Source organism: Carettochelys insculpta, chromosome 16 (assembly GCF_033958435.1).
Source record: "Carettochelys insculpta isolate YL-2023 chromosome 16, ASM3395843v1, whole genome shotgun sequence".
Classification (NCBI taxonomy): Eukaryota; Metazoa; Chordata; order Testudines; family Carettochelyidae; genus Carettochelys; species Carettochelys insculpta.
Genome location: NC_134152.1, coordinates 5630151 through 5657963, shown reverse-complemented (window position 1 = coordinate 5657963; position 27813 = coordinate 5630151). Strand labels below are relative to the sequence as shown.

Below are 27813 nucleotides of genomic sequence, written 5' to 3'. Positions count from 1 at the left end.
TGGGAAAGAGAAGATTGAGGGGGGACATGATAGCGGTTTTCAGGAATCTAAAAGGGTGTCATAAGGAGGAGGGAGAAAACTTGTTCTTTTTGGCCTCTGAGGATAGAACAAGAGGCAATGGGCTTAAACTGCAGCAAGGGAGGTTTAGGTTGGACATTAGGAAAAAGTTCCTAACTGTCAGGGTGGTTGAACAGTGGAATAAATTGCCTAGGGAGGTTGTGGAATCTCCATCGCTGGAGATATTCAAGAACAGGTTAGATAGATGTCTGTCAGGGATGGTCTAAACAGTACATGGTCCTGCCATGAGGGCAGGGGGCTGGACTCAATGGCCTCTCCAGGTCCCTTCCAGTCCTAGTATTCAAAAAATCTCCCCCCTCCCCAGCTGCAGTCCTATTCAGTCAGTCCTTCCAGTCCTAGTATTCTATGATTCTATGATCAGTCCCTGTTGGTATTGGAATTTCATCTTCTGTGAAGTCCCTTTGTAACCCTTCGCAGGCTTCATTGGGCTTATCTATCTTGAATAATTTTGTCTCTTCTGCAAATTTTGCCACCTCACTGTTTATCCTGTTTTCCAAACCATTTATGAGTATATTGGGCAGCCGATTGCTGGGAAGACCTGCTATTTCCCTCTTTCCTTTCAGCAAACTGGCTGTTTATTCCTACACCGTGTTTCTTATCTGTTAACCAGTTACTGAACCAGGAGAGGGCCTGCCCTCTTATCGCATGGCTGCTTGCTTTGTTTAAGACCCTTTGGTGAGGATCCTTGTCAAAGGGTGTCTGCAAGTCCAAGTACATCATATCCACTGGATCACCCTAGTCCACGTTTGTTGACTTCCTCAAAGAATCCTAGTAGACTAGTGAGGCATGATGATTTCCCTTTACGCAAGACATGCGGACTTTTCCTTGGCAAACCCTGTTTGTTTATGTGTGTGATCCTTCTTTTCATTACTGTCGTGTCAACCACTTTGTCTGGCACTGAAGTTAGGCTTTTTGACCTGTAATTGCCAGGATCGCCTCTAGAGCCTTTTCAAAAAACTGTTGTTGCATTAGGTATCCTCCAGTGAACTTCAAGGAGCTTTCAGGAGGTCTCTCAGCTGGGAGTGGCTCTTCCCCTTACAGAGCTAGTCCCAGGGACCATTTCATTTCCCTGTTGGCAATGGGTGGGTGCAGGCAGATGCTCAAGGCTAGGAGGTGTTTTTCACCCTGCTCTTTCCACTCCCAGATCTTCCACAATGACAAAATCCTGGGTGATCATGAGGTCACGTGCCTGGATATTGCCTTTGACGAGATTCCAGAGCGCTATTACCGGAGCGCAGAGGTAATGACAGCCCAGAAGGAGAGCAAGGAGTGAACAGGATGCACGTAGGTGTCGGACAGCACATTCATATGCTCCCATCCACCCTGGGCACTGCTCCTCTTACACACCTATGGAGCCTGACGCTACCCACCAGCCTGCCCAACCAGGCAGATATGGGCCTGTTTCTCCACAAACCTTCTCCTGCACTGCTTGCTGTCTTGATCCACCTGCCTAGCCCACGCCGAGCCCTCTTAGCTTGCCTGCTAGCCTCTGTGGCCAGCCTGCCTGGCCAGCCTGGGCCCACCCACCCACTTACCTTCAGCTGGGAGGTCTGGTATCAGGGAGGCCTGGGCAAGATGTTTCTGACCACCACTGTGAACCACGAGCTGTTCTCACTGGGCGGGAGACCCACCCAGGCTGGCACGTAATAGGGCACAGAAGCACCCACAGGCCATGGGGTTGGGCCAGTTCCTGTCTAGTTGTGGTGGGCATCCAGGCTTTGCTACCTTCTCCTGTCCCTCTCCATGGCAGGACCCACGGTACTTCAGCTCAGTGAAGACAGGCCGGGGGCCCCTGCGGGAAGGCTGGCGGGAGCTCACCAAGCCCATCATGTGCTCCTACAAACTGGTCACGGTCAAGTTTGAGGTGTGGGGGCTGCAGACGCGAGTGGAGCACTTTGTCCACAAGGTGAGTGCTGGGCCGCCTGGCGCTGCGGGCGGTGGGGGGCGGGAGTGAGAGAGAGAGAGGTTTTCAGAGCACTGCAGCCCCAGACCTAGATGGGCACAGGCCCAGCTTCTGTAAAAACTTCAGACCCCTGCAGTCGTTAGGACCGAGTCTGGTTCGCTTTATTTCAGCAGCCACAGGCCTTGTCTACCCTGCGTGGCACCAGCCTTCTGCTTCAGCTCTGCAAACAGCGTAGCTGCACCGTGGCTGCTTGTGTGCGGAACGGTTGGCAGGGGCTGCTGTCCTGTCAACGCCAGCTGCTCTGCTCAGCACCAGTGTCAACCAGAGCATGCTGGGAGAGCGAGTTCCTGTGTCTGTGCGCACCCGGTACATTGCCAGCCAGCGGGTCAATGCTGCAGCGTCTGTCTCTCATGTAGTGGAGACAAGACCACAGCCTGAGGGGTCCACTTATATTCCCCTACAATGTTGCAATGAGCTGGGTAAAGAACGAGAGAGAGGGTGCATGTGTGTTACAAGCATACGTACAGATGTACCGTTGCCCGCTACTAGATGGAACAAGAACTTCTCATTTGCGTGTCATAGAACCTATACTGCCAACTCAGTGGAGATTCTCCTTGTGCTCCAGGGAGCTGTGCTTTTGGAGCAGAAGGGTGGGAGTCTTCTTCCCACTGCTGCAGTGATGGTCCGCCTGTCCGTGGGCTGCACAGCACAAGGATAGTTGTGAGGTGCTGCACAGACTCAGATTAGCATGTGTCCGCTTGTGTCTGGTTGCCGGCTGTTACCCCAGCCCTGCCCACTGAGGGGAGACCGGGGCTTTCACTACTGAACTCAGGGGCACAACACGACACCCTGCTTCTCTCCGGAGGGGCCACCAGCTCTCTGCCCTGAGGAGCTAATTCCCAGCTGTCAGCTCCAGGAGTGGCCCCCTTGGGTGGGTGGGGCAGAGGGCTCCAGGGTGGAGGTCCCGGGCAGGGCCTGCTGGGGATAATTGTGCTGTGGTTGCAGGTGATCCGGGACGTTCTGTTGATCGGACACCGGCAGGCCTTCGCCTGGCTGGATGAGTGGTGCGGTGAGTGAGTCTGCAGCAATGCTCTTACGACGACAGAGGAAATCCCCTGTGCAGCAGAGCTGCGGGAGCCTCCTGTCCTGGTCCCCGGGCGCCCCAGCCCTGGTCTGTGCCCTGTGTCTGGCCTGGGCTACAATGCCAAGGGTTCCCAATAGCCTCTGCTCTCTGCCCCAGTGACAGGAGCCGTGTGGAGTCCAGCCATCAGACCACTCTTCCCTTCCCCAGGGCTGCTGGAGCTCCCGCCCTCACCCTCTGCCTCTCCTCCTGGCTGCTTCCAATGCCGGCAAAACACCAGAGCTGCCCGTGGCAGGCTCCCTGCCCCTGCTCTGCTGGGGCCTTGGTCCCTCCCAAAGGCGCGGCACCCATCGCACGCCCTCTCGCACTGGGGACCCCAGGAAAGGCGGGTGCTTGCTCCAGGGCTGAGTTTGGCCCCTGGAGGTGGGACAGCGTAGCTGGTGTGGGCCAGGGAGCCATAGTAGTGGTGCGTAAGGCAGCAGGGACCAGGACCTTTCCCCCTCCCGCTTAGGGGGCTGCTGTCCCGACAGGCGTCCTGGTGTGTGGAACAAGAAAATGCTTTACAGATCAGAGACCTTGCGCCCTTTGCTGACCCTGCAAACAACCTGAGCTGGTGCCCCCTGTCCTGGCTTTACCTCAGTCTTATTGCTGCTGGGGCTTTTCAACCTTCTGAGCCCCTCACACCTCCAGCTCCCCGCAGGTCCCACAGGAGCCCTGTCCCAGGAGCTGGTCAGTTTCCTGGGTCCCCTAAGCAGCAGGGAGGTGGGAACCAGGCAGCAGCCTGGCTCCCGGCTCCCCTCCACTTGCAGAGCTGGGAAGCTGACCGGGAGAACGTGGGCAGAGAGTGGCCAGGCCTTGCAGCGGGGGAGCGGCAGGCACTGGGGATGGGCCCCTGTCCTGCTCTCCTGTGGGGTTTGCTTATGCTGCCCCGTCTTCGTCAGGCCGGAGCTTTCCGATGTGGGCTCCTGGCTGGCAGACCCGGCCCAGTGCCCCTCACACAGGAGACTGGACACACACAGACACGTAGTCACCTCTGTACCCACGGAGGAGGCAGGGGCTGTGCCAGCTTCCCCAGTGCAGCTCAGCAGCTGCACCTTGCCCCTGACTTCCATCCTCTGTTATTCCGGGATCAGCTCCTCCCACCATCACAGCCCAGCCCAGAAATCTGGGCCCTGGCTCATGGCCCAGCCCGCGGCAGAGGCCTGTTCACAGCCCCCGTGCTGCTTGCTGGGCCTGATGCCGCTGGCTTGCCCATGAAGCAGGAGCCAAGCCTGTTTACCTGCTAGCTCTGTAGATCCAGCCATGTACAGGAGCTGCCTTCTGGTGGCCACGGCCGAGTCAACTCTCCCATGTCCAGCGCTTCGTGGGAGGGGCCGGCCGTGCTAGAGGCTGTGCTGCGGTTGGAAAGGAGAGTCCGTCCCTGTGACACAGCCCCTGTGGGCCATAGCGGGGGGGCCTTCCGGCACCCCACACCCCAGGGCTCCCTTCTTCAGCCAGCTTGGGTCATTAGTTGGCCTCTTCTGGGCTGTGTTTTAGCCTCAGCAGCAATGGGCCCTGGCTGGACGCCCAGAGGGGAGGGATGGGATTATAACAGACAGAACAATGGTCCCCAAACTTTTTACCCACTCTCCTCCCACTGAGCCCGGTCTGTGGCAGACCCCCCCCCCACCCCCTGCAGCCCCCGTCGGGGTCCTGAGCATGGGGCTGGAACCAGGAGCAGAACTGGGTGGCGCCCCCTCCCTGCCCCACCTGGGTGCTGACCTAGACCCCAGCAGTCTTCCCCCAAACCTTCCTCTGCAGAGGCGCACCCCACGCTTTGGAGACCTCTGAGACAGAGAGAGCTGGAGGGCGGAAAAGGCCTGGGACAGCCCCTGGCGAGAGAGGTGACCCCACGTCCCTATGGCTGCAGAGGCAGAACCCGGTGTTTGCCTGGCACCCGGGGGCGCCGGCCACTCCGCCGTCTGCAGGCCGGGCCTCTGAACTCTCCCTCTTTGCTCTCGGCAGAGATGACCATGGAGGAGGTGCGCCAGTATGAGAGGGAAACGCAGGAAGCCACCAACGAGCTCATCGGCAGGGTGACGCCCTCCATCTCCATCAGCGAGGCGGAGCAGCCCTCCGCCACTCAGAGCGCCCCCGCCAGCGCCCCCTCCACCCCGCTGAGCGGGGATGCCCCCGAGTTTCTCCACGTGCCCAAGGACAGGCCCCGGAAGAAATCCGCTCCGGAAATGCTGACGTTGCCGGCACTGAGGGAACGCTCCAGTGCTGAGTAAGCACCGCCCTGGGGCCAGAGGCAGAGCCCCAGTCAGCACCCACCTCACCTGCCTTCAGACGCCTCCGCTCTACCGTCGCTCCCGCCCTCCCCAATAAAAGAGACCCTGGCTGGGGTCTGCAGCCGGACGGCAAATGGGTGACGTGCTCCCCTGCCGGCGCCACCAGCCCGACCTTCGCCCCCTGCCGCGGGTCATCTCTCTCCTCAGCGTCACGGCGCCCGCCCGGTTTTCCCAGCCACTTACTCAGGGAGAGCTGTTGCTGCAGCCATCAGGCTGGTGCCGCTTCCCGAGAAGCAGCGCTGCTGAGCCGTCTCTCACCTGCCCCGGTGGGGGACACCCCACGCCCTCCACCATCCTCCGCACCCCTGTGGCGGAGCCAGGCTGGGCAAGGAAGCTCGACGTGCCGCCTTCTCCCAAAGGGAGCCAAAGCACCTCCGAAACAACAGTGGATTCTGCTTATCAGCAGCCTCTCGGTTTGCTGTTATCTGGAAGTTCCAGCGAGCGGGGAGATGGTGCCCGGGGCTGCTGCCAGGGATAGAAGTGCTGGGCAGGGCCCTCGGTGCCAGGGCAGGACACGGCCTGGACAGCGCAGGGGACGCACCTTGTGACCCCGGTGGGTCCTCCCTCGACAGCCCTGCAACCCAGCCGAGGGGAAAGCCTGCCAGGAAGCAGCAGGCCTTTGGTGTGTGCGCCTCAGGGAGACGGATCAGCTGGCCAAGCGCGGCTGTTAGCCAGGAGCTGCTAGCGTCAGGGTTGCTAGTGAGCGGAATGGACAATAGCCATAAAAGCTGCCAGGCGTTGGGTGCCCCCAGCCATGGGGCCTGCCAGGGCTTTTATCTGGCCTCCCAGCCTCCTCCCCCCGTGACTTAGGCTGCAGGCCTGGCACCGGGTAAGACAGAGTCCCTGACGGTCCACCTAACCTCCCTGTGCTCTCCAAGCCACGGTGAGGACACCCGGCTCCCTGCCCAACCTATTGGACTGAAGGGAGGTGCTGCCGACAGTCCCTCTATCCAGATGGCTCTGGGGACAGTCCCTGGGGCTGGATGGGATGCCCAGGCCAGGGCCTTGTCTGTGCTAGGGACAGTTTCCGACCTGCCACTAGCTGTGGTTCCCCGGCACTTGCTGTGTTAGGAGGCCCAGTGTAAATCGGGCCCTGCCAGACTGCACAGGGTAGCTAAGCCGCGCTGAGTCGGCAGTTACGTGACCTGGGCTTGATTGCCATTTTCGTGCGAGATCCCAGCCTCGCCTCTTTGCCTGGCTGCAGGGCAGGGGCGCCATGGCATGCGTTGGCACTGGCAGCCAGCTGGCCAGCTTGGCCAGGCCTGCATTGCTAAGTGGTGGGTATGACTCCGTGCTAGGCATGGCAGGGGCCAGCTTCCTCTTTTGTCCCTAGTGCAGACAGGTCTCTGAAGCCTGAATTGCTCTTGGCATCACTGCTTCTCCCGTTGCGCTCCTGAGTCCGTGAGCCCCTGCCCGGGGAAGGGAGGGGACCAGCCTGCCCAGTGCCCTTTCCTTTCACCAGTCCCCTCCCGAGACAATGGGGCCCATCACACCTGACCTCCTTTCAAGCAACATTCTCCCCCTTGGGGCCTTCAGGAGCAGGACTCCCTCACCCCTAGGATGCGGCAAAGCACCATGCATGCTTCCTGCCACCCTGAGGGCCATTGGTGAGGCTGGCGTCCACCCGCCCTGGCCCCTCGTTACCATCTCTTCCAACTGCACCTCAGACTTCAGTGGCCTTGAAACTGCCCCTTGCTAATCCAGCTCCCCTCTGGAGGCTAAGCCCCAGGAGCTGTTGCACAGGACCCCAGCTCCTGCAGAGAGAATACAGGAAACGTGCAGACTCCGTCCAGAACCGGGGTGTCAGTTGCCAGCGGTCAGAGCCATAGCCCTGGTTTTGAACTGCCTGTGCCAAGCACGCATTGAATTGCACTTCTTCCTAACGCAACTCCCTCGCCTCTGCTGGGGCCTCCTGCCTGGCCTCTGTTGGCTTTGTAATCCTGCAGGCTGTGGTTTGGGATGCAGACCAGCAGCGATGAAACAGCCGGCCTCTGCATCAAGAAAGTGCATGGGCCTGCTGGTGGAATAAGCCTAGTCCAAGCTAAGGCAAAACTGAGGAACAAGGCCCTGGTCCCAAGCAGAGCAGAGCCCCTCTTCCGCACCTCTCTGTGCCTTCCTCTGAGGTTTGAGCACCTCAGCAGCGAGCAGGGGCAAGCCTCTAGTGCGTGCCACCGGAAGTCAATCGGCTCTGGGTTGGGATTCAGCCGTAGCTGCTGAATGACACCATTGGGGGGTGGTTAATGGAGGCTGGGGCAGGAGAAGCACTCACTTGTTTGGGTGCTTTTCCCAGCCTGCAAACAAGCCCAAACTCTAGTGAGCACAACGGGGAGAAGATTTAATGGGAACTGGCTCCCTGGGGCTTTTTGTCAGCCCTGGAACTCACGTGAAAATGTGTGTGCGGGAGGGGGCATTAAACATGCCACGTTGCCTTTCAGCCGAAGGTCTGGGTTTATTTGTAGTTTGCCTTGTCCCCTCCGCACGGCAGTGCAATGGAAGGGACTGGTTTGCTAGCTGATGAAGAAGGTTGGAGATCAGAGCTGGGTGAGACCCAGAGACTTCCAATTCAAACCCTGCCCAAGGGTGAGCAGCAGCGTTCCTTGTAAGCTGAGCACTTTGCTGGCCATAGAGAGAGCTAAATGCCACCCAGCAGATTAGTAGAGCGCCCACAGCCGGCAGCGTGCGTTTCTACTGGTGGTGCACATAAAATTTATTCCACGCCGAATGGAAAAAAATTGAGCGCTGGTGCAGAGCTGGATTTGAAGCTGTTGCATGTGGTTCAGGTTCTGGATCAAATCTATTTGCTGCTTCTAGGATGCAATTGAAATCTTGATGCCAGAGCCCTCGTGGCGAGGTTTCGGCACCCAGGGATTTTATACTGATGACCAGAGTGCCAAGCCAGAGCCGTGCCCCGGAGGATCTGAGCACGGCCTTGGTGGATTGCCTCGTCCTGGGCTGGATGGATTTTACAGACGCCTCGCTCAAGTTCTGGGCACAGTGGACTAAGCCCTGTAATGCATCCGATGCTCCCTGGGACGCCCGGCCTTCTGCGGCCGGGATCTGGTCTGTGGCCTGCCCAGAGAGCCAGTCGCAATGTAACATTCCAGTCTGGATTTTGCTGCTTTGTGTCTCGATTTGTGTCCCCTGGGGGCCTTGCGCTGTGTGCCAGGTTCCAGGATCATGCATTTGGGCCTAGGGAGAGTGTGTGGTGTACAGACGGGAGCACGTGCTGCCATGTTTTGGTCCCCTGAGACCCTGGGCTGGGTTTGTGTCTCGTGGGGGTCCTGGATGTGCCACCTGGCAGACTGCTCAGGAGCTGGCACGGCCGGGGCTCTGCAGGGGAACTCAGGAGACGCCCTGGATTTGCACCGTGAGCGAGTGCCAGGCCTCCTGCAGGAGCGGAAGGACCATGCTCCTGTCACCAGCACCTGGCTTGTTGACAGAGCCCCCCTGCCACGCCCCCCTCCTCCGCCCCATTCCGTGTGGTTGTGTTTGTGCAGGGCTCCCTCCCTGCTTTGCATGGGGCCAGGAATGCAGCTGGTAAGAGCAAACCTTGGATGGCAGATGGGAGCATCTGGCCCACTCCCTGGCTGCTGCTCTGCCCCTTCCCGCCTGTCCTGAGCCCCATCCTCCTCTCGCTCACCTCCTGTTTTTATTTCCCCCACCCTGCCCCACTCGCAGGCAGTCACGGCATTGGGCGTCTGCAACCCACAAGCTGAGGGGAGCCCTGGCTGCAGGATGCCAGGTGTGTGCCGGGCCAGTAGCAGTGGCTGTTCCCTGCCCTGCCCTGAGCTGAGAGGCGTTGGTCGGCTCCAGGAGGAGGCCACCTCTCCCCCCGTGTTCCCTGCAGGGCTCTGGGGTTCTGCCCCCACCACAGTCTCCCAGGGTTTCAGCCTGGGCCCAGGGGACATGGGGCGGCCCTTGTGATGCTTCCCAATTCCAGGCGGACAGTGTGAAACGGGAGAGGCCGTTTCTGTGTGGGACAGCGACGGGGCAGGGGCTGGCTCAGGCTCAGGCTCAGGCTCAGGCTCAGGCTCAGGCTCAGGCTCAGGCTCAGGCTCAGGCTCAGGCTCGCCTTCCTTTGTTACAGCGAAAGCCTTTTCAGAAATAAAGCCGTTGTCGCTGGCCTCTCTCGGCTGTTTGTCTGCTTGGGCTCTGCTGCTTCGCCGTCCTTGCTTAGGATGGGCGTCACCGGCAGGGAAAAGGGCACTGGAGGGGGGCGCCGGCCACACGGCCACTCCTGGGCCGTGGCCCCTCCCCGCCATGCACCGTGGCTCAGGAGCGTGACCGTCACAGTCCTGGGAACGTGACCAGCAGGAATCTTCCCACCAAGGGGGAAGCGCAGTCGGCTCCTTAGCAGACAGAAATGCTGCATCTCTAGCGCGGGCCGGTGAGCTGTGGTCAGTGGGGCAAGCGTCCCGGTGCAGGGGTCCCCTCTCTGTGCTGAGGTCACCGAGGCAGGAGCCAGCAGGAGCAGCAGGCGAATGGGGGCTGGGTGGGGGGTGCTCCAGCTGTACTCAGTGCCTCAGCGGAGATCCTGCCTTCTACAGTCCAGGTGTGCTCTGGGGGGCGGAATGGCTCTGTCTGCAGATGGGCTTGCGCCCCTGGCTGGGGGTGCACCACCTTCCCCAGGCGTTAAGTGGAGCAGCTGTTGCCCCTGGCAGCAAAGGGTACAGTAAATGGTGGGGGGGGGGCTGTAACTTGGGCCCTGGGCCCAGAGATGGTAACTCATACTGGTGCCCTGCCCTTGGCTGAGCAGGAGCCGATGCCTGGTCGCAAGCTGGGTGCCGGTGTAACCGGCCCCAGGCAGAGCTGAGCACGGGAGCTTAGCGCAGGAGCTGCTGCATTTGAGCTAAAAGCTCTCTTGGGCCAAGGCTGCAGCTGGGGACCCAATGCCAGGCAGGCAGTGAGTTGGGCGCAGCTGCTGCGCTCGCTGGTTTACAGTCCCCGCCTCTGAGATCTGCCGGCTCGCGCTGCAGGAGAGCAAGGCTGGCGGTGTGTAACCACCCTGCCCAGGGGAAGGCACCTGCTGAAGTGCCCTTTCCAGCCCCCAGGAAAGGACCCATCCCGGCACAGCCCGGAAGAGCCGCTGAGCGTGCTCGTGTGGTGCAGGCTCCCAAGGCGGAGCATTGGCTCTGTGCCCAGGCAAGGCCATGGGGCAGGAGTCGGGGCAGAGAGGCTTGGAGGGGCCCTGGTGGAGTCCTGTGCTCTGGCTGGGGAGGTGGTGGGAGCAGGTTTGCCTGTAGCCAAGGGGTTGTCTCCTCTCTACTCCCCTATGTCCTCAGCCTCCTCCAGCCCCTGCATGTCTGGCTCAGCTGGGGTGGCCGCCAGGCCGTGGCACAGGATATAGTAGGAGCTGGAGTAGACCGGCGCCTTGTTGGGGTTGGAATAAACCTGCTCCGGCTTGAGGGAGGCAAAGGGGTTGGCTCCATAGCCTGTGACCTGCATCTCCAGTTCCATCAGGATTTTCAGGGAGTGCTTCAGCTCCTGCTCGCTGGAGGGCGGGAGGGGGACACAGTTACCGAGCTGCGTATCGCCCCACACCCACCCCTGGGACTTGACCCCTGCTGAGCATCCCAGGGCAGCGCCCGACAGGCCTCCAGCACCACAGCAGTGTTCCCGCCTGGCAGCTGCTGAAATGCCCCCGTAGCATTGAAACCCCTCAGGCGCTAGCCACCAACCGCAGCCTGATGCTGCAAGTTGGCAGGGGCAGAGAGTGACACCTCATGCAAGGCTGGGGCATGGGACGGCAGAGTCCCACGGGTGCTCGGCTACCCACCGCCAGCCCAGGAGCCCCCAGGCAGGGAGAAGGGCCGTCCTTACGTGTAGACTGTGAAGAGGGTGGGGATGTGGTAGTCCCGCAGCAGCAGCAGGGTGGGGAGCCAGGCTTCCATCAGCTCCAGGCAGGCGTGTAATCCTGCAGAGAGGGAGCACACCGGAACGCTTTGGACCCCGCTGCCTGCCCAGTGAAGCCGCTAGCACTTGTGTGGCTGGTTTCCCTGGAGGCGGGTTGGGCCCCTTGCTGTGGCAGGAGGAGCTGAAGCAGGCACTCAGGCCCTGCTGTGACACTGCACCAGGCCCGGCACAGCCGGCACGTTTCCAGGGAGCCCTGTTGGCCCGGTCTTGCACACACGGCGTTCCCATGACTTTAAGGCATCCCACAAAGCAAGGGAGGGGAGCAACATGCCCCTGGAGTTTTCCCAGCAGGGTCTCTCCAGCCAGCTGTCTGCTTGCCATGGTATGGGCTTGGTGCTAGCGTCCAGCCAGCAAAATGCCATCATGGCACACTGCCCGGCGTCCTCCTGTAGTGCTGCTGGATCCCAGTCAGCTGGTCCTGGAGGACATGGCGAGTCAGGCAATCCCCAGTACCCTCAACCTGCTGACAGGAGGCTCATAAGAAGGCCTTTGCACTGATGTACCTTTCCTTGCAAAGCATGTTGCAAATTTAACCACTGCCTTGAGGTAGATTAGGAGGAGTAGTATTCCCATTTTACAGATGGGGAAGCTGAGGCATAGGAGGGTGGCCCTTGCCCAGAGCCAAGTATAAAAGGCTGGGATCCTGACACCCACTCCCCTCTTCCAGCCCACATATCGTGCATCTTACGCGTGGATCTACGTGCCTGCAAACAGAAGAAACCACGGGTATTTTTCTTGCTTGCAACAGCTTCTTTTACGTTTCTGTATTGTATTGTTTGTTTACTAACAATGGTAGGTGTCTGCAGGGTGCTTTGCTGACAGGTGGGGTAGCAGAGCTCTGCTCCAGGATGGTCACAACCTAGCTAAGGCTTAAGGCTAGGTGATATTGGTTTAGCTCCATGGGTCAATGGAGACGCAGCTGTGTCCACATGGCTTTTGTCGACATGGTGTTCGTAAAGTGACAGGAAACGCTCCTCCTGTCAGCATAGGCTGCGTCCACACCTCTGGGTTAGGCTGACGTAGCTATAACCTCCCTAGTGTAGCCATGCCAGAAAGGGATGGTGATGCACCAAGAGCTGCCGGCTCAGAGCCTCAAAGGTACTTTGGTGCCCTTGAGATCAGGCTCAGGTGCTTACGTATGTTTGAGGAGCTGGGCCTTTGCGGAGCAAGGGTGTGCCCACCCCATCGAAGCAGAGTCTTTGGTAAAAGCCAGCAGAGATTGCCAAATCCAGAGGCTGCAAACCCCAGTGTACCGATCACATCCTCACCTAACCCTGGTAACCCACAACCAGGATTTCCCTCTTCTCTGCCTTATGTCATCCACGCACACGTCCCACGGCACACCTCTCTGCTCACCACAGAGCAGTCCCCCGTCAGAAAGGGCTGATGGGGACTCTTCTGAGTGCTGGTTGACCCAGTGCTGCGTTGGAGAGCTTCATGCCTGTGCAGCGTGGGTGGTTTGAGTGGGTAACATTGGCCCCTTAGTTTTCTTAGCAATCTACAACAATGAGCTGTAGCTGAGCACACAGAGCAGTTGTCAGTCATGGGCCTGTTATTGAGGGGTAATAACAAGGCAGCTCCAAGACTGTGTCTTCTTCTGTGAGTAGTTGATGTTTGAGTTAAGGATGATTCCGTGGTTAGGGCTAGTCTGGTACTTGGTAGATGTGAATTTAGTTCCCTGCTCTTCCCCGTGTGACCTTGGAACACACTGGCTATGCTAGAATCAGAGAATACTAGGCCTGGAAGGGACCTGGAGAGGTCATCGCGTCCAGCCCCCCGCCCCGCCCCTCATGGCAGGACCAAGCACCATCTAGACCATCTCCAATGGACATTTATCTAACCTGTTCTTATGTATCTCCAGTGATGGAGATTCCACAACCTCCCTAGGCAATTTCTTCCACTGTTTGACCACCCTCACAGTTAGGAACTTTTTCCTAATGTCCAACCTAAACCTCCCTTGCTGCAATTTACGTCCATTGCCTCTTGTTCTATCCTCAGAGGCCAAGAAGAACAAGTTTTCTCCCTCCTCCTTATGACACCCTTTTAGGTACCTGAAAACCGCTATCATGTCCCCCCTCAGTCTTCTCTTTTCCAGACTAAACAAGCCCAATTCTTTCAGCAAGATTTTGCCAAAGCAGCTATACTGGTCGCCCCTTCTAGTAAAGACACAGCTTCCTTTTGCCAGTAGAGCTAATACTGGTTCCCCAAATAAAATAAGCTGCAATTGTGTTTGTCACCATAGGAAGATCATAAATAAATCCATGCCCCTAATTAGCATGATCTTAGCTGGACTTTTAGTCTAGATCTGGCCTCAGGCGCTCTTTGCCTCAGGTTCCCTGTAAAATGGGAAAAATAGCACTTCTCTGCCTCATGGGGCATGGAGCAGACAAAGCCACCCAGATACCTTGGCAACAGGAGCTATGTAACTAGATGGTGATGGATGCATGGTTGAGGCTGAGGTACAGGTGAGGCTTCAGGGCGGTGGATGTGGTTGCAGATGGCAAAAGCCGGGAGAGGACTTCATGCGTGGCTTGTTTTGGTTGGGTTGGTGATAGACCCAGCTGAGCAGCAGAGTTCTTTGGTGGAATGTGAAAGAGAGTTGGTTGGGTTAGGTGTGATGGGTCAACTCCCTCACACTCACCCTGAAGGATTTACTGCAGGCCCTGTGGGCCAATTAACCCGTTAGGCAGCTGATTAAGGAGGCTCAACTGGGCAGGGCCTAGGAAGGCCAGGAACTGGCAGGAGAAGAGGTTCCTGGGGAAAGGGAGACCCTGGCAGGAGATGGGGAGGAGTGAATGGAACTGGAGACAGCAGTGGCTCCCTGGGTAAAGGTCAGGAGGGTTAGGGAACTGGTAGGCCCGGAACGAACAGGGTAACCAGTAGTAGGCAGCAACCCAGGGCTGCAGCAATGAGTGAGGGAGACAAGGCCCAGACTGCTGAGCTGAGGATTCCTGGGCTGGAAGCAGAAGAACAGGGTGGGCCCAGGCTCCCCTGCCAGCCACTGAGTGAGTGGCAGTGAGGGTGAAGACAGGCTGGGACTATTGAGGAACCAGGCCCCCCTGAAGGGGGAAGATGGATAGTGAAGTGGCCGGAAGGCTGAGGCATGAAGAAGACACTGGTTCCACAGGGGCAGCAGCTGGTTAGCAGAGGCAGAGGAACGACGTGCAACCTGTGGAGAGGGTGGCACCCTGGGACATCGAGCTAATCCCCAGGGCGAGCAGGAGGAGGTGCCAGCCCAGCGGTGAGTGGTGCACCCTGGGACTTGGGGTGGGTGGGACAGACGAACCAAGCGGAGGGAGAAAACGCGCAATTCTTGGCTCTGCTTGCTAGGGAGCTGCAGGTCCTCACTGAAATCTTTATAGCCTTGCTGAGCTTTGATATCAGGGTTGTGGTACCCTGGCCATGGGGCAGAATTCCCAGCAGCCTTTGCGGACGCAAAGAATCTGACTAGGAGCTACCAAAGTACCTGGCTCCTCTGCCTTTCCTAGGTTATAGGCTACCACAGCTAGCATCTGCACTGTTGCTGAGCTTCGTGGTCCATGTCACTGTCCCAGCAGAAGGCCTAGGCAAGTCACAAGGAACTTGGCTGATAACAAGAGCACACGAGGGTAGTGGGGCAGCAAAGCCTAGTGGTTGGGGCAGGGCTTTGGAAGTCAGGACTCCAGTGTTCTATTCCCAAATGACTTGCTGTGCACCTTGGGAAAGTCTGTTTTTAAAAAAAAAACAAAAAAACCCTCCATGCCTCAGTTTACCCATTGATAGAATTCCTGTATTGTCAAAGTGCTTTGAGATCACCAGAGCCAAAGATCTCTGCACAAGTAAGTCCTTCTAAAGATGCTATGATGACATCTTCTGATCATGGTTAAAGACAGGAAGGCTCAAGTGATTATGGTGCATTAAAGCCATGGTATAGGGAGGGACAAGGAAAAGCAAGCCAAGCTCTAGAGTAATATACGCTAAGCAGAGCCGTCCTCGCTGGGCACTGTCCCTCGACATACAGCCACCCCCAGCACATCTGACAGCTTGCTGCTGAGTGCCTATGTTGCCTCATGAGCCTCAGTAGGTCCCTGACCATGGGGCTGTGTAATGACATCATGCTGTGACGTAGCCAAGGTAATCCCAGCAGTCTATAACTGCCCTGCTAAACTGGGGTTGCAGGCTACAGGCTGACCCATGCAACACTTTGCCTCCAGTTCTGCATCCATAAGGGCTGGTGGGAATTCTTGCGTGGCAGAAAGGCACAGCTGATATTTGCTCTGTTGTTCTGGCCTTGAACCCCCACCCTGGGGCCCCCGTGGTATCACCCTTGGGAAGCTGTTATCTCTGAACCTCTCCCTTCTTTTTGCCTTATATCACTCCCAGTCCTTATCACCCCGAGTGTCCCTGCCCTGCAGAAGGGGAGAAGGTTCATCAGGAGGACACCCAACCAAGGGGTGGCTGATGACAGAGAAGGTGCAGAGACGAGTCAACGGGAACAGAGATTAAAGAGGAGGGCCCCGTCAGGCTGGGGCAGGGAATCTGAAGGCACAGCTGGCTGAGCTTGGCAGGAGGGGCCTCGAAGCGCTGAGGATGGGCAGTATCAGTGGGGAAGGCAGCAGCTTTGAGATGCCGGTTAGCCTCTGTCTGTGCACTCACCTGGATGGAAGCCCACCACGAGGTCTGGGCGGGCAGCCTGCTGAGTCTCCACCTGCGACTCCCAGAACTCAGGATACGGGGCCTTGTAACTGCTGAGATAGACTCTTCCCCGGGGCCCGAATGCTGTGAGCGGAGGCCTCATGATGGGTCCGTCTACCACATCGACTCCCACCATTACTACTTCGATCCCCTGGTGCCCGGCAAACACCCGCGTCAGCTCATCGTAATCCGTCACCCGGGTGTTGAGGGTCTCCGCATGGGAAGCCCCTACAACATGCACTGTGACGGGCTTGGCAAAGAGATCGATGCTGAAAGCATGGAGGGCTACGCCGATGCTGATCGGACGGGACTGGAAGTCCGTGGTCAGCCGTTTGATAGACTCCAGCAGCTCTGCCTCCTCAGGCTTTGGCTTCTGCACGTTGGCCCAGAGCATGTTCATGTAATGCCCGGTCAGTGTAGAGCTCAGCTTCTCTTCCAGGTGCTCCTGCATGGCGAACCAGTCTTCCCAGCTTCTCACCTCCTGGATGCGCTTTGTCCAGGTCGCTGTGGGGAACGGAATGTCACCTAGAAGGAGAACCCCAGAAATTCTCAGCTCACAGGGCTCCAGGCTACCCCAGGCTGTGATCCCTTTCCCTCCTTAAGGGACAGGGCTTGGAGCTCTGCTGTTCAGCTTAATGGGAGGGGCTGAGCCCAGAGCAGCCCTGACGGTGAACAGGGACACGTTGCATGGAGGGAGAGAGAGCGGCTGACTAGACAATGGAGGTCGGAGCCATCAACTCCCTGAAGGATGTTGGAATTCTAGGAGTCTGCGATCCAAACTAGGAGAGCAGCTGCCGGTGTGCAGGACTCCAGAGGAGCCCTGGGTAGCTGAGCTGCAGACACCACCTGGCCTGGCTTCCCAGCTTGGCAGTGCTCAGTCAGGATTGAAAGATAGTCCTCAGTGCTTGTCATGGATATCATGGAAACCCAGGCAGGCCGCAAAGTTGTGGGAGCCAGCGAGGGCATGTGGGCCAGTCTGCATAGACTCCCCCATGAGAGCCCTGGCCCAGCTCCCTTCTTGGTGCAATCTTCTTGCCATCGGCTTGGAGCTTTGCATCCTGCATGGGACAGCAGGCAGAAGAATCTGCCTGAAGACAGTGACACGGCCTCTGGCAGCAGATGGCCCAACCAACTTCGACCCAGTCACAGAGGAGCCCTTGTCCCCTTCTGTTGGAGGCAGGCTGCAAACCTACCTGTGAAGACAAGCCATTCCACCAGCCGGTCAAGAGCTACCAACTTCAGCTTCTTGCACAACTTCTTGTGCACAGGCCAGTTGGCCCGCTGGCACTCTGAGCTGCAGTAATACACGTTCTGACACCTGGAGGGAGCAGGAGAAAGGAGGAAGGAGATGGTGCTCCACCCATCAGCAAACTCAAGATACCTCCTCCTGTCCTGTCCGGAAAGGATCATCAGGAGGGAGCCTGAGAGAGCTGCCCCAAGGGGACCAATACTCAGTGCATCGGTTGATGGATCCTCTCGGGACTCCACAGCCTTCTTGTCCTCCCCTGTCCCAGCACGTGAAAGGTGAGATGTGAACATATGGATTGGTTCCTGGGGAAACTTCACTGATCGGCTGGCGCTGCACCAGCGATGAGTACGGCCTTGTTGCCGTTGCAATGTCTTTCAAAGGGGCTAACCAGAAAGAGAAGATAGTAACTTAGCAGGTGTCACCCACCGCCCTGGTACTGCCACTTCATGCAGCCAGCAGCCAGGCTGTGTTGTCAGAGATCACGTGCAACCTGTTCACCAAGGGGCAACTACACTCACCAGGCCTCGATTACACCCTCTGCAACGTGTCATCCTCCATCTGTAACAGCCAGAGACCTCAGAGGTTTAAACCCCGAAGGCCTGTTCTCCTCAAGCTTAACGGAGAGACTCCCTTTGACTTTGCTGAGGGATTACAGGAAAGCAGCTGCGCACAGAAGTAACCTGTATTATGGGGCCACATTCGGAAGCCTAGTCTGTATGTTCGAGGGGAATTGTGCGCCTGTGCCCATAGGCATGCTGGGAATGTACTCCTGGGGACAAGGGAATCTCACTCCTCTCTTGCCATCTTTTCTCCTTCAGCCACGGGCTGGGTGCTTGCATACCTTTTGCATCGCCGGAGGCTTCTGGGGTTGGCGAGGGCATCAGGGAGTTTCTTGCACTCGGCGCAGAATTTGAAGGTGTCCTCCATTTTTTGAAACATGTCAAAATACGTCCGGATCCCGAAGTCCATCCCCAGCCTCTTCCCATCCATGGCGGACCTGCAGGAAATCAGACCGAGTAGCAAAGCTGGTGAGGGGTGAGCGGGGCACAACCCACCCCTGTCCTGGTGGGGTCCTTTCACAGCACCAAGCGGAGGGACCAACTTGCTGATTTGCTAGGAGGGGCTTAACTCCCATTCTGGCCAAGGTCTCATCCCCCACTGCACCCCTTCCCGGCCCCATCCCATTCTGTCCCCTCCACCCTTCCTCCGTCTCTTCCTCTCCTTCTCCCCCACTCAGTGCCTCATGTCCATCCCTGAAGAGCTGACGCTGAGGGGGGCGGGGGGAGGAGGAACTGATCAACAGGGCCCACCAGTGGGTGCTGAGAACCATCTATTTTTTTTTTCTGTGGGTGCTCCAGCCCTGGAGTACCACTGAGGTTGGTGTTATGGTGACAAGAATTGGATCAAAACTGCTGTGGAATGGAAGATATGAGCATCAGCTCAGGTTGCAGAGGGATACTGTGTGTGGCCTCATCACTGCTGCAGTACGAATTCGTGCTACAGCTTTGACGAGGCTCTGGTGAGAATGTTATCCACCCCCTGAGACTGTTCTGACTGGAGATGCCTTTGCCCAGGCTTGGGATGATCAGGGACTGCTTGGAACCGAAGGGGAGGCAGATCTGCAGAGTGATATGAACTGGCAGGGCCAGGCCTCAACTGAGGACCCCTTAGGAGGGAGACCTCGATCCCTCCTAGGTGAGGAACCAACAGAGCATAATGTTCTGATCCAGCAAGCCCCCTGTAGCCAAGGAGGGCATACAGTTTGCTTGGCTCATTTCCTGGGGCCATTGAGAGGTCTAATGCTCCCAATGACTAGCGGAGACAATGCTTGAGAACATTCTGGTGTCACTCACTTATACTCGTCATAGCTCTTCATGTTGAGCTTCTTCAGGATGACCTGGGACAGGCCAGGGACGTTACTATCCATAGCCTGGAAGCCCAGGGAGTCCACGTTGGGGTTTGTAATTACTGGCTCCTCCACAGGCTTCTTCTTGGAGTGGCTGGACTTGGAAGTCGCACCCTTGTTTCTGTCGGCCATCTCTGCCTAGAACTGAGAGCAAGTAGAGGAGACTAGGTGTGGGGTCAGGAAGGGGCCCTGCCCAATCTCTCCCAGACCGTGGAGTCTGAGCACGGTACTCCTGCTCCTGATGTGCTGGAGACATCATCCTCCCTGCTAAAGACCATCAGGGTCCAGCATGCACACCGTTGGAAGCCCGGTAATCTGGCATCCAGTGCCTGCTCTGCCCCGTGTGAACTGGGACAAGTCACCTCACATCTTTGCTCCTCTGTTTCCCTGACTACAACAGCAAGGTGGTAACCACCCCTCACTTCCCCAGAGTGCCGGGCTGAGTTCATTCCTGTCTGAAAATCCGCAGGAGATCCCACTCGGTATGGAAGTCTGGCATAGCCTGAGATGCAAAATGTAGATCTGGATGAAGAATGTGGGACTCAGACCCACCTGTAAATGGTCTCAGAGGGGAGCCATGCTGGTCTGTAGTTTCACGAAAACCAAGCGGTCCTAGGCCTATCATGAAGTAGGTGGCTTACGGGTACAGACTGACAAGGCCAGAAAAATAACAGAACACCCCTTGTCATCACCTATAACCCTCCGCTTAAAGCCCTCTAGCGCACCATTGACAATCTACAACTTATATTGGACCATGATCCTTCACTCTCACAGGCCATGGGTGACAGGCCTGTTGTCTCCTGCAGACAGCCACCAACCTCAGTAAAATATTCACACACCACACAACAGAAACACTAACCCAGGAACCTGTCCCAGCAACAAACCCCATTGCCAGCTCTCCCCACATACGTATACTAGAGATACCATCAGGGGCTCATCCACCTGCACATCCCCAAATGTGAGAGATGCCATCATGTGTCAGCAATGCCCCTCTGCCATGTACATTGGACAAAACTGGACAATCTCTGTGCCAAAGGGTGAATGGACTTAAATCTGACATCAGGCCTTGGAATACACAGAAACCTCCGGGGAACACATTAGCCTCCCTGGACAGTCAGCAAAGGATTGGAAAGCAGCCGTTCTTCTACAAAAGGCTTTTACCACTAGATTACCAAGGGAGACATCTGAGTCAGCTGGCAGGTGGGTGCAGAAGGGAGCGTGGGGTGCAGAAGAGGGTGCGGGGTCTGCGAGGGAGTGTGGCTGAAGGGGAGGGGTTGTGACGTGGGGCAGAGGATAACTGGCCTGGGGGAGGAGTGTAGAAGGGCGCAGGGTCTGGGAGGGAGTTGTAAGCCAGCCGGGGGAGGTTTTGGATGGTGGCCGGGGGGCAGGAGTGGTGGGGTGCCAGAGGCAGGCTCTGGCTGGGAGACGCTTCCTTAGGCGGAACCCTCTGCTGGACTCCCTGCCTTTTGCAGCCCTGCTAGCTGCCCCACGCGCCTCTCTGCACTGCCCTCCAGGCTTCTGTGCTACTCCCTCCCCCGGCACAACCCCTCCGCTCCCATGGGTTAGCGATTGCGCTGGGGGCAGAGCAGTGTGCACCAGGGCACCCCCCTCCACCCGGAGCACAGCCCACAGAGGCACTCGCAGCAGCCCCAGGCCTCACTGCAGGGCAGGGCGGCCGGCAGGTTGGAAGGACTGAATGTTCCCAGCCGTCTCCCCGGCTCTAGCTTGGTTTGACCCAGGCTTTGTGCACAACCCGTCTCCTACAGTCTTCATCAGCCGAAGCGGGAGCTGCGGAGGGGAAAGCCCGTGCTGTTTGGTTTGTCTCCCGAAGGGTCAGATCAGGCTTGAACTCTGCAGGCACCAGGGCATTTGTGGGGCTAGACACGGCAAAGCAAAAGGCATCGGCTGGGGCCCTGGTCTCCCCCCTTGCCCCCCTGAGCTCCAGCTAGTCTCTGAGGGAACACATGCTGAAGCCCCAAAAAGGAGGGCAGCTGCTGCCTCTGAGGGAGCTCTCTGCCCCTCCCCTCCATGTCCAGCCTGTCTGCCTGGGCACTCCGCACAGAATTCCCGGGGGTGTGTACAAAGGCGTGCGTTGCTCGTGTGCATGCGGTAATTTTTCTGTGCTAGCTCCAGGGATCTGAACCTTGTGCCATACAATAATCCAGGCTCAACAGCACCCTGGGCCTGGGGAAAGGTGCAGATCCCTCACCCACAGGAGCGCGGCGTGGATTGTGCGTGTGCTGTGCAGGGGCAAAGGCGGAAGACTATCCCCCCGATCACTCGGACTGTCCCCCAAGCCACCCGCTCTAGTCCTGCCCCAGACTCATTGCCCAGGAAATGAAAATGCCCTGGGGAGGTCAAGGGGTTGGGGGGATGAGGAGTAAAGGGGGAAAACAAGGGAAAGCCGTGCTCAAATGTCAGAGGGCAAGAAGATACACCCAGGAGAAAACACGCCCACAGCCACCTCCAATCTGATACCAGTGCTATTCCAGTCCTCCGTCACTATGTGGAGCCAGCCAATCGTCTACAGACAGGCCGAGACCTCCAAGGAAGCAGGCCAAGGGCAATTATAAGGACAGGAACCATTTCCATTAACTCACTTTGCCCTGGAACTTTTCCAATCTTCTCAGTTCCTATTCTGCTCCTCAGCCATCCAAACATAGCTCCTCAAGCTAGCCAGAGTGAGCCTCCAGCCCCTGCTCCCCTGGGAAATTGCACTCTTCTGGCCCAGCTCAATAACGGGGGTATAGACATGTATTTCACTGAAAACCGTAGCCCCCCATGCCAGCCTGGAGCTGGAGGCATCCGAAAGGAGAGGAAGTACTGCTGAGCCCTGGTACAGGAAGCCCTTGGAATCCTCTTGATTGCTCCTCGACTCATGAAGGGGGAAACCAGGAGAGACTTAACGTGTCTAAAAACTGCATTGGGGCAATGTAAGAAAACGCTAAATGGAAGTGACCAGGAGAGAGAGAGAAAGCAGGGCAGGGAATCTAAAGGCCAGAGTAAATGGTGAGCTACAGAAAGTTAAATCCTTCAGTCCCTGAAACGCTAAGCATTACGGAACAGCGGGTAACAAGACAGAGAGACTCACGTTCTTGTGTTCTTTCTTTCCCACTTGGTGCTCTCTTCTTCTTGCTGGATTTGTCTCAGAGCCGCAGCTGCCTGCCGTCCCCTGGATTGTTTTCTGCTTCTAACTACAGCAGTGCTGGGCAGAACCCTGTGGTCTAAGAATATCCTGCCTACTCAGCCCCTGTCTGCTAACTGGTCTTGGCTTCTAGGAAGTACATGTGCAAAACTCTTATCAGGTCCTGGTTACAGGAGCGCCAGGATTCTGTCGTACCTGCTGGTACCTGATATTATCCACTAAACTCATGGCAGGGATACTGTGAATCACCCCATCCGCCCCATGCTGTATGATACCAACAGGTGGTCCCACCCCTGCCCCATGTCTGGTCTATAAGTCCAACTTACCCTGCCACAACGGGACATATCATCTACCACATCCCACCCTTTCCCCACGGCCAAGAAGTGTTGGATCCCACAGATATCCCCTTGAGAATGTCACCTGATGGGCTGCTGATACCACTGAGCTCCCCTACCTGTCCTTTGTCCCCTCACCTCCATCCTATGCCGCTGAGCCAGAACCGCTGGTCTTTCCCAGCAAAGGCAGCAAACGGGGGTCTCAGCCCAAAGCAGAGCTACACAGACACGGAGAGCAACTCAGCTCTGGGCCAGCTCGGTCATAGGGACCTGACGCAGCACCCAGGTGCACAGCCTCAGTTGGATCCAAAACCCCTAACAGAGCTGTCTTACACCACATACAAGTTTTATACAGCGCAAGCTCGGAGGTTAGCCTCCTTTATCAATGAAAGACAGATATGCACACCTGTTGTCCCCCTCCCTGGTAACGATTATTTACTCTGGTTTTATTAATAAAAGTGACGTTATTAACTATAAATAGTAGGTTTAAGTGGTTGAAGTGATAACAGATCAACGTAAGTTATTAAGCAAAATGAAACAAAACGTGGCAGCTAAGCTTAATGTTCTAAGAAATTGGTTCCATGAAATTTCTTACCCTAAGAGCAGATTTAATCCTCTACCTCACAAACTAGACAGGCTCCTACATTGGGCTGATCCTTCCCCTTTGTTCAGTCTTAGATGTTTCCAGCAGTCATCTGGGTAGTAAACAGGGAGCGTCTTGGTACTTCCCAACAGCCAGCAACGCCCATTGTTTGGTTTCCTGCCCATAGGTTTTGCCTAATGCAGTAATCCTTCATGTTCAGCTTCAACCCTTTCACACTGCCAAGAAACGTCCCACAGTCACAATGGATTTCAGCATCAGGTGGCCTGACTACATCTCTTAGCAAAATCAAGCCTATGTCAGGCTTACAAGAAGAATGAAATTATTCACAGATCATTGTCTTGAGTACTGGGTCATTATGTCCCTCAAGTATCACTGAGGAGTTTCATTAGCGCACCTACATTAATAAAGAGGTTTATGCTTCATATTTTAACTTCCAACACAGGCATATGTGCGCACAAATAGGATATACACATTTAAGGACTTACATGCGCTTCAATTACAGGTTACGTGCCCCATTTTGCATAAAACAGACTCAAGTTATGTATATTTGTCTTCAAAAACACATTTTTATAAAAAATATGGAGATGCAACATCCCACACTCACTTGACCCGCCCCCCCCCCACAACTGCCATAACTGAGGATTTGTCTTCTGCGGCTATGTCTACACTACCATGTAAATTGGATTTTATTAAAATCAGTGTTATAATGCTGGGTTCTATTAATTCAAATCTGACTATTTTCACTTCCCGCAGGGTCAACTTATTGCTGCCACATGCAATCACCAAACATCGACTGTTGCAGCAATGCATTGTGGGACTCTACCCCACAGCTCCCTCAGCCCCATAACATTCTGGGTGTTTTTGCTGGTGCAGGATGGGAAAAAAATGTCTTACAAGTGGTTGTGGGTATGTGATGTCATCATCCCACATTGCATTGCCTTCATTTACCTCCTGTGGAAAGCAAAGGGCCATTTTTTGGATGGCAGGAAGGAAAACCAGGGAATCCCAGGCGAAGGAAAACCAAATAGGCTGGCTTCAGAAGGTGTAGCACACCAGGAAGAGGTTTGTCATACTGCCCTGGGATCACCCAGGTGTCTGTGTCATCTCAACTGGACCTCCAGCCATTTCCTCCCCCTTGAATCTGGACACATCCTCTCTGAAAATATTACAGGAACAGAGCACAGCTGGAAGAAAGAGAAAGATAGTAAAGTTGAGGAAGGTGCAAGCCATAACTAAGCTGACGCCCTCAGGCAGGGGAAAGAAGACAATTGGTGGTGCAGGATTTTTGGCTTCCCACTTCATAATATAGACGTGTCCAACATGGTGGATAGAGCTCACCAAATTGCCACATGAAGTCTGCCAGGGATTTCGAGGGGTGGGTGGGGAGTTGGCTGTGTGGGATAGTGGCGGCTGGCCCTGTACAAATGTGAACCACAGAGAAGAAGTTTCTCAACCTCTCATACGAGCCCAATCACCACTGCCTAGCCGCCGTGTGTTGTGGTGGAGCGGAGGATGGTGCCAACGCTGGAAAAAAAAAATCTTGGCCTCTCCTGCCTCGTCCTTTGCAGGGGAAACGCCACCACTCCGTGTTGGGGCTATTTTTTCATGCGTAGATGTGAGTGCCCCTCAGGGGATCACAGGAACCTTTCCTCCTTTTTCTGCTCTGCTTTGGGCCTGCCGGGTTGGAAGGCTGGGCCGTGTGACCCCAAAGCACAATGAAGACGCCTCGGTGTATGTTCTACCTTGTGACCTTTGAGGCACTTGCAGGGCGGAATGAGCGCTGAAGGGCTGGGACCGGCCGCAGCGCTTCCAGAGGGACTTGCGATGGGATATGGGCCATGGGACGGGAATGCCTTAACGTAAACCACAGCCTCAGAGCAGAAGCCCAACGGGCCCCAGCCGGGGAGCGTGAGCTGTGTCCCCAGGGCCAGGCAGGTCCCAGTGTGAGCCTGGGCACCGATAGTGTCACGGTGTGCGGTCACCCCACAGGCATGTCCCGGGGTCCGCTCCAGGCGCCCAGGCTGCATGAGACCACGCCCAGTGGGGCCCCAGGAGCCCCCCCGCAGGCATTCAGCCAGCTACGCCAGGAACCAAAATGGCCGCCCGGGCCTCACTTCCGGCCCAGGTGAGCAGCGCCCCGCCCCCCGCTGCCCAAAACTAGCGCGCCGGCCGGAGAGTCGGCGCCAGAACGCGTCACGTGGCCGAGGAGGAGTGAGACGGGCGGGAGGCGGGACGGTTGCTACAGTTACGGAGGACGCGCAGCGGAGGGTTGGCGTGTGAGCAGCTCCTCCCCTCCCAGTCTGTCAGTGGTGAGCTCCCCTCCCTCGCCAGAGCCGCCCCCGCGTTCGCTGACCCCGGCTCCGACCCATCAGGTACACCGGGGGGGCTGCCCCCGCACCAAGCATCCTTCCCCCCGCCTGGGGCCACCCTCTCCCCCGAGCGTCTCCTCCACCTAGGGAACCGCCCCCCCATCAGGTATCCCTCCTTCCCCCTACCTGGGCAACTCACCCCACCAGCATCCTTCCCCCCCCCACCTGGGGAGCCGCCCCCCACTGGGCATCCCTCCTGCCCCCCACCTGGGCAACTCACCCCCCCAGCATCCTCCCCCCGCCACCTGGGGAGCCGCCCCCCACTGGGCATCCCTCCTGCCCCCCACCTGGACAACTCACCCCCCCAACATCCTCCCCCCGCCACCTGGGGAGCCACCCCCCATGGGGCATCCCTCCTTCCCCCCCACCTGGACAACTCACCCCCCCAGCATCCTCCCCCTGCCACCTGGGGAGCTCCCCCCCACTGGGCATCCCTCCTTCCCCCCCACCTGGGGAACTCACCCCCCCAGCATCCTTCCCCCCCACCTGGGGAGCTGCCCCCCACGGGGCATCCCTCCTTCCCCCCAGCATCCTTCCCCCCCCTACCTGGGGAACCGCCCCCCACTGGGCATCCCTCCTTCCCCCCCACCTGGGGAACTCACCCCCCCAGCATCCTTCCCCCCTACCTGGGGAACTGCCCCCCACTGGGCATCCCTCCTTCCCCCGACCTGGGGAACCACCCCCCCCCACTAGACATCCCTACCCTGACAGAGGAACTGCACCCCAATGGGTATACCCCCCACTTGGGAAACCCCCCACATCGGGCATCTTTCCCCTGCATCTAGGGAACCTCCCTCCCCTGGGAAACCACCCCCTACTAAGTATCCCTCCCCCCACCCACCTGGGAAACCGCCCCCCCCCCCCAGATATCCTCCTCCCCCAGGGAGCTGCCTCCCCCTGATCCCCAATGGCAGTCCCCTCTCCCTCCCCATGCTTTGGGAACCAGCCCCCTTGGGGTATCCCCTTCCCCACTGGGTGTACCCACCCCCTTCTCTCTGGGAGCTGTGCTCTCTTGAGTCTCCCCTCCCTGTCTATCCCTGGCTGTCTCATGACCCAGGAACACCCTCCCCTGGGAACTCCCCCCTCCTTTGTGTGCTGTCCCCTCCTGCTCTAGAACTGCTCCCTCTGGGCATCCTCTCCCTCCCTCCCCCACCTGAGCCCCCGACATCCCATCCCGGGGAACTGTCCCCCTCTCTGCCTGCCACGCAATATTTCCTTCCCTGGGAGTCGGACCTGCTTTGCTTTGAGTAAGCCTTTATTCCACTCTTCCACCAGAGCTAGGTACATTGCACACATATTTGACATTCTCCCCAGCTCTACCATCCTGGGTTTGTGCTTCCATAAGACACAGAACTGAACTGTAAAAAGTGTTTGTGTAATCAGTAAAACCAGATGCATGTTGTGATAGTTCAGCATCTAGGTTTTGAATTCTGTTAGAATGCACTGCTTCTGTGTATCATCTACTTTACAGGTTGCAAAGGTTCCTAAAAGCTGCACTCTCTGGTCCGGCAACAGTCGTCATCTGGCAGGAAGGGGGATGCTTCTGGACTGGAGGGCCGGGGCAGGAGAGCCAGCACAGCTGGCCTCCTGACAGTCCTGCAGGGGGCTGGGGCTGGACCACTGGCATCCCCTGGTAGCCATGTGGGGCAGTGGCACCAGTGTCCCCCAGCAGTCCCACAGGGACCAGAGTACCAACATCCCCCAGCAGCCTTGTGGGGCCAGGGGCAGGGAGCTGGCATCCTGCAGCAGCCATGCAGGGCAGTGTAGCTGGAGCCAGCCAGTGGGGATGGCCAGGAACTGGAGAGGTGGGGGGGCATTAACCTCTCTTGTTAAGGATCAACAAGGTCCCATGGACGCCAGACCAGGGAGATGCAGCCTGGATTTTGATTAACTGGGAGAGGGCGTAGTTACAGTGAAGGCAGGAGAGCTCACAATAGGAGTTTAACAAGAGACTGTGCTGAGTTACTTTCAAACAGAGCCCAGAAGAGGGAGTTTTTTAAGAGTATGTTTAATTTTTTAATTCCTTATTCCTGCAGAGACATGTCTGTCCTTTCTGGGCAGGCCAGTAAAAGAGGATCCCTTGTAATGGCTCCACCTTCTGTTATACCTACTGAGGCCTCTCTGTCCCCAATCAAACCGGTGCAGATCACGGTGTTGGAGGGGCGTGACCTGGTAAAGTCTTTTGAAAAAAATCTCAGTTTGTCAGGCGTTAAACCAGATCAGATC

General features: G+C 57.2%; 2 protein-coding genes across 3 annotated transcripts in view; one reads left to right on the top strand and one right to left on the bottom strand.

Annotated features, from left to right (window-relative positions):
- The window catches only part of LOC142021933 (cytoplasmic phosphatidylinositol transfer protein 1-like), a 34897-nt gene extending 26395 nt beyond the window's left edge, over positions 1-8502 (top strand). For both annotated transcript variants that reach the window (XM_075011276.1, XM_075011277.1), the window contains exons 7-10: positions 1223-1318; positions 1829-1984; positions 2987-3050; positions 5067-8502. In XM_075011276.1, coding sequence (XP_074867377.1) covers positions 1223-1318; positions 1829-1984; positions 2987-3050; positions 5067-5332 — 582 coding nt within the window. In that variant the 3' untranslated portion in view covers positions 5333-8502. The remainder of the gene's footprint in view (positions 1-1222; positions 1319-1828; positions 1985-2986; positions 3051-5066) is intronic.
- A 1156-nt stretch (positions 8503-9658) lies between these two features.
- On the bottom strand, positions 9659-22361 carry MSS51 (MSS51 mitochondrial translational activator). The gene is made up of 7 exons (XM_075011275.1): positions 22226-22361; positions 19082-19278; positions 18070-18225; positions 17173-17297; positions 15941-16504; positions 11213-11306; positions 9659-10883 (listed from the first exon to the last, which is right to left on the bottom strand). The coding sequence occupies exons 2-7, from the start codon at positions 19264-19266 to the stop codon at positions 10655-10657; spliced, it is 1353 nt and encodes a 450-aa protein (XP_074867376.1). The 5' UTR covers positions 19267-19278; positions 22226-22361; the 3' UTR covers positions 9659-10654.
- Positions 22362-27813: the final 5452 nt, after the last annotated feature.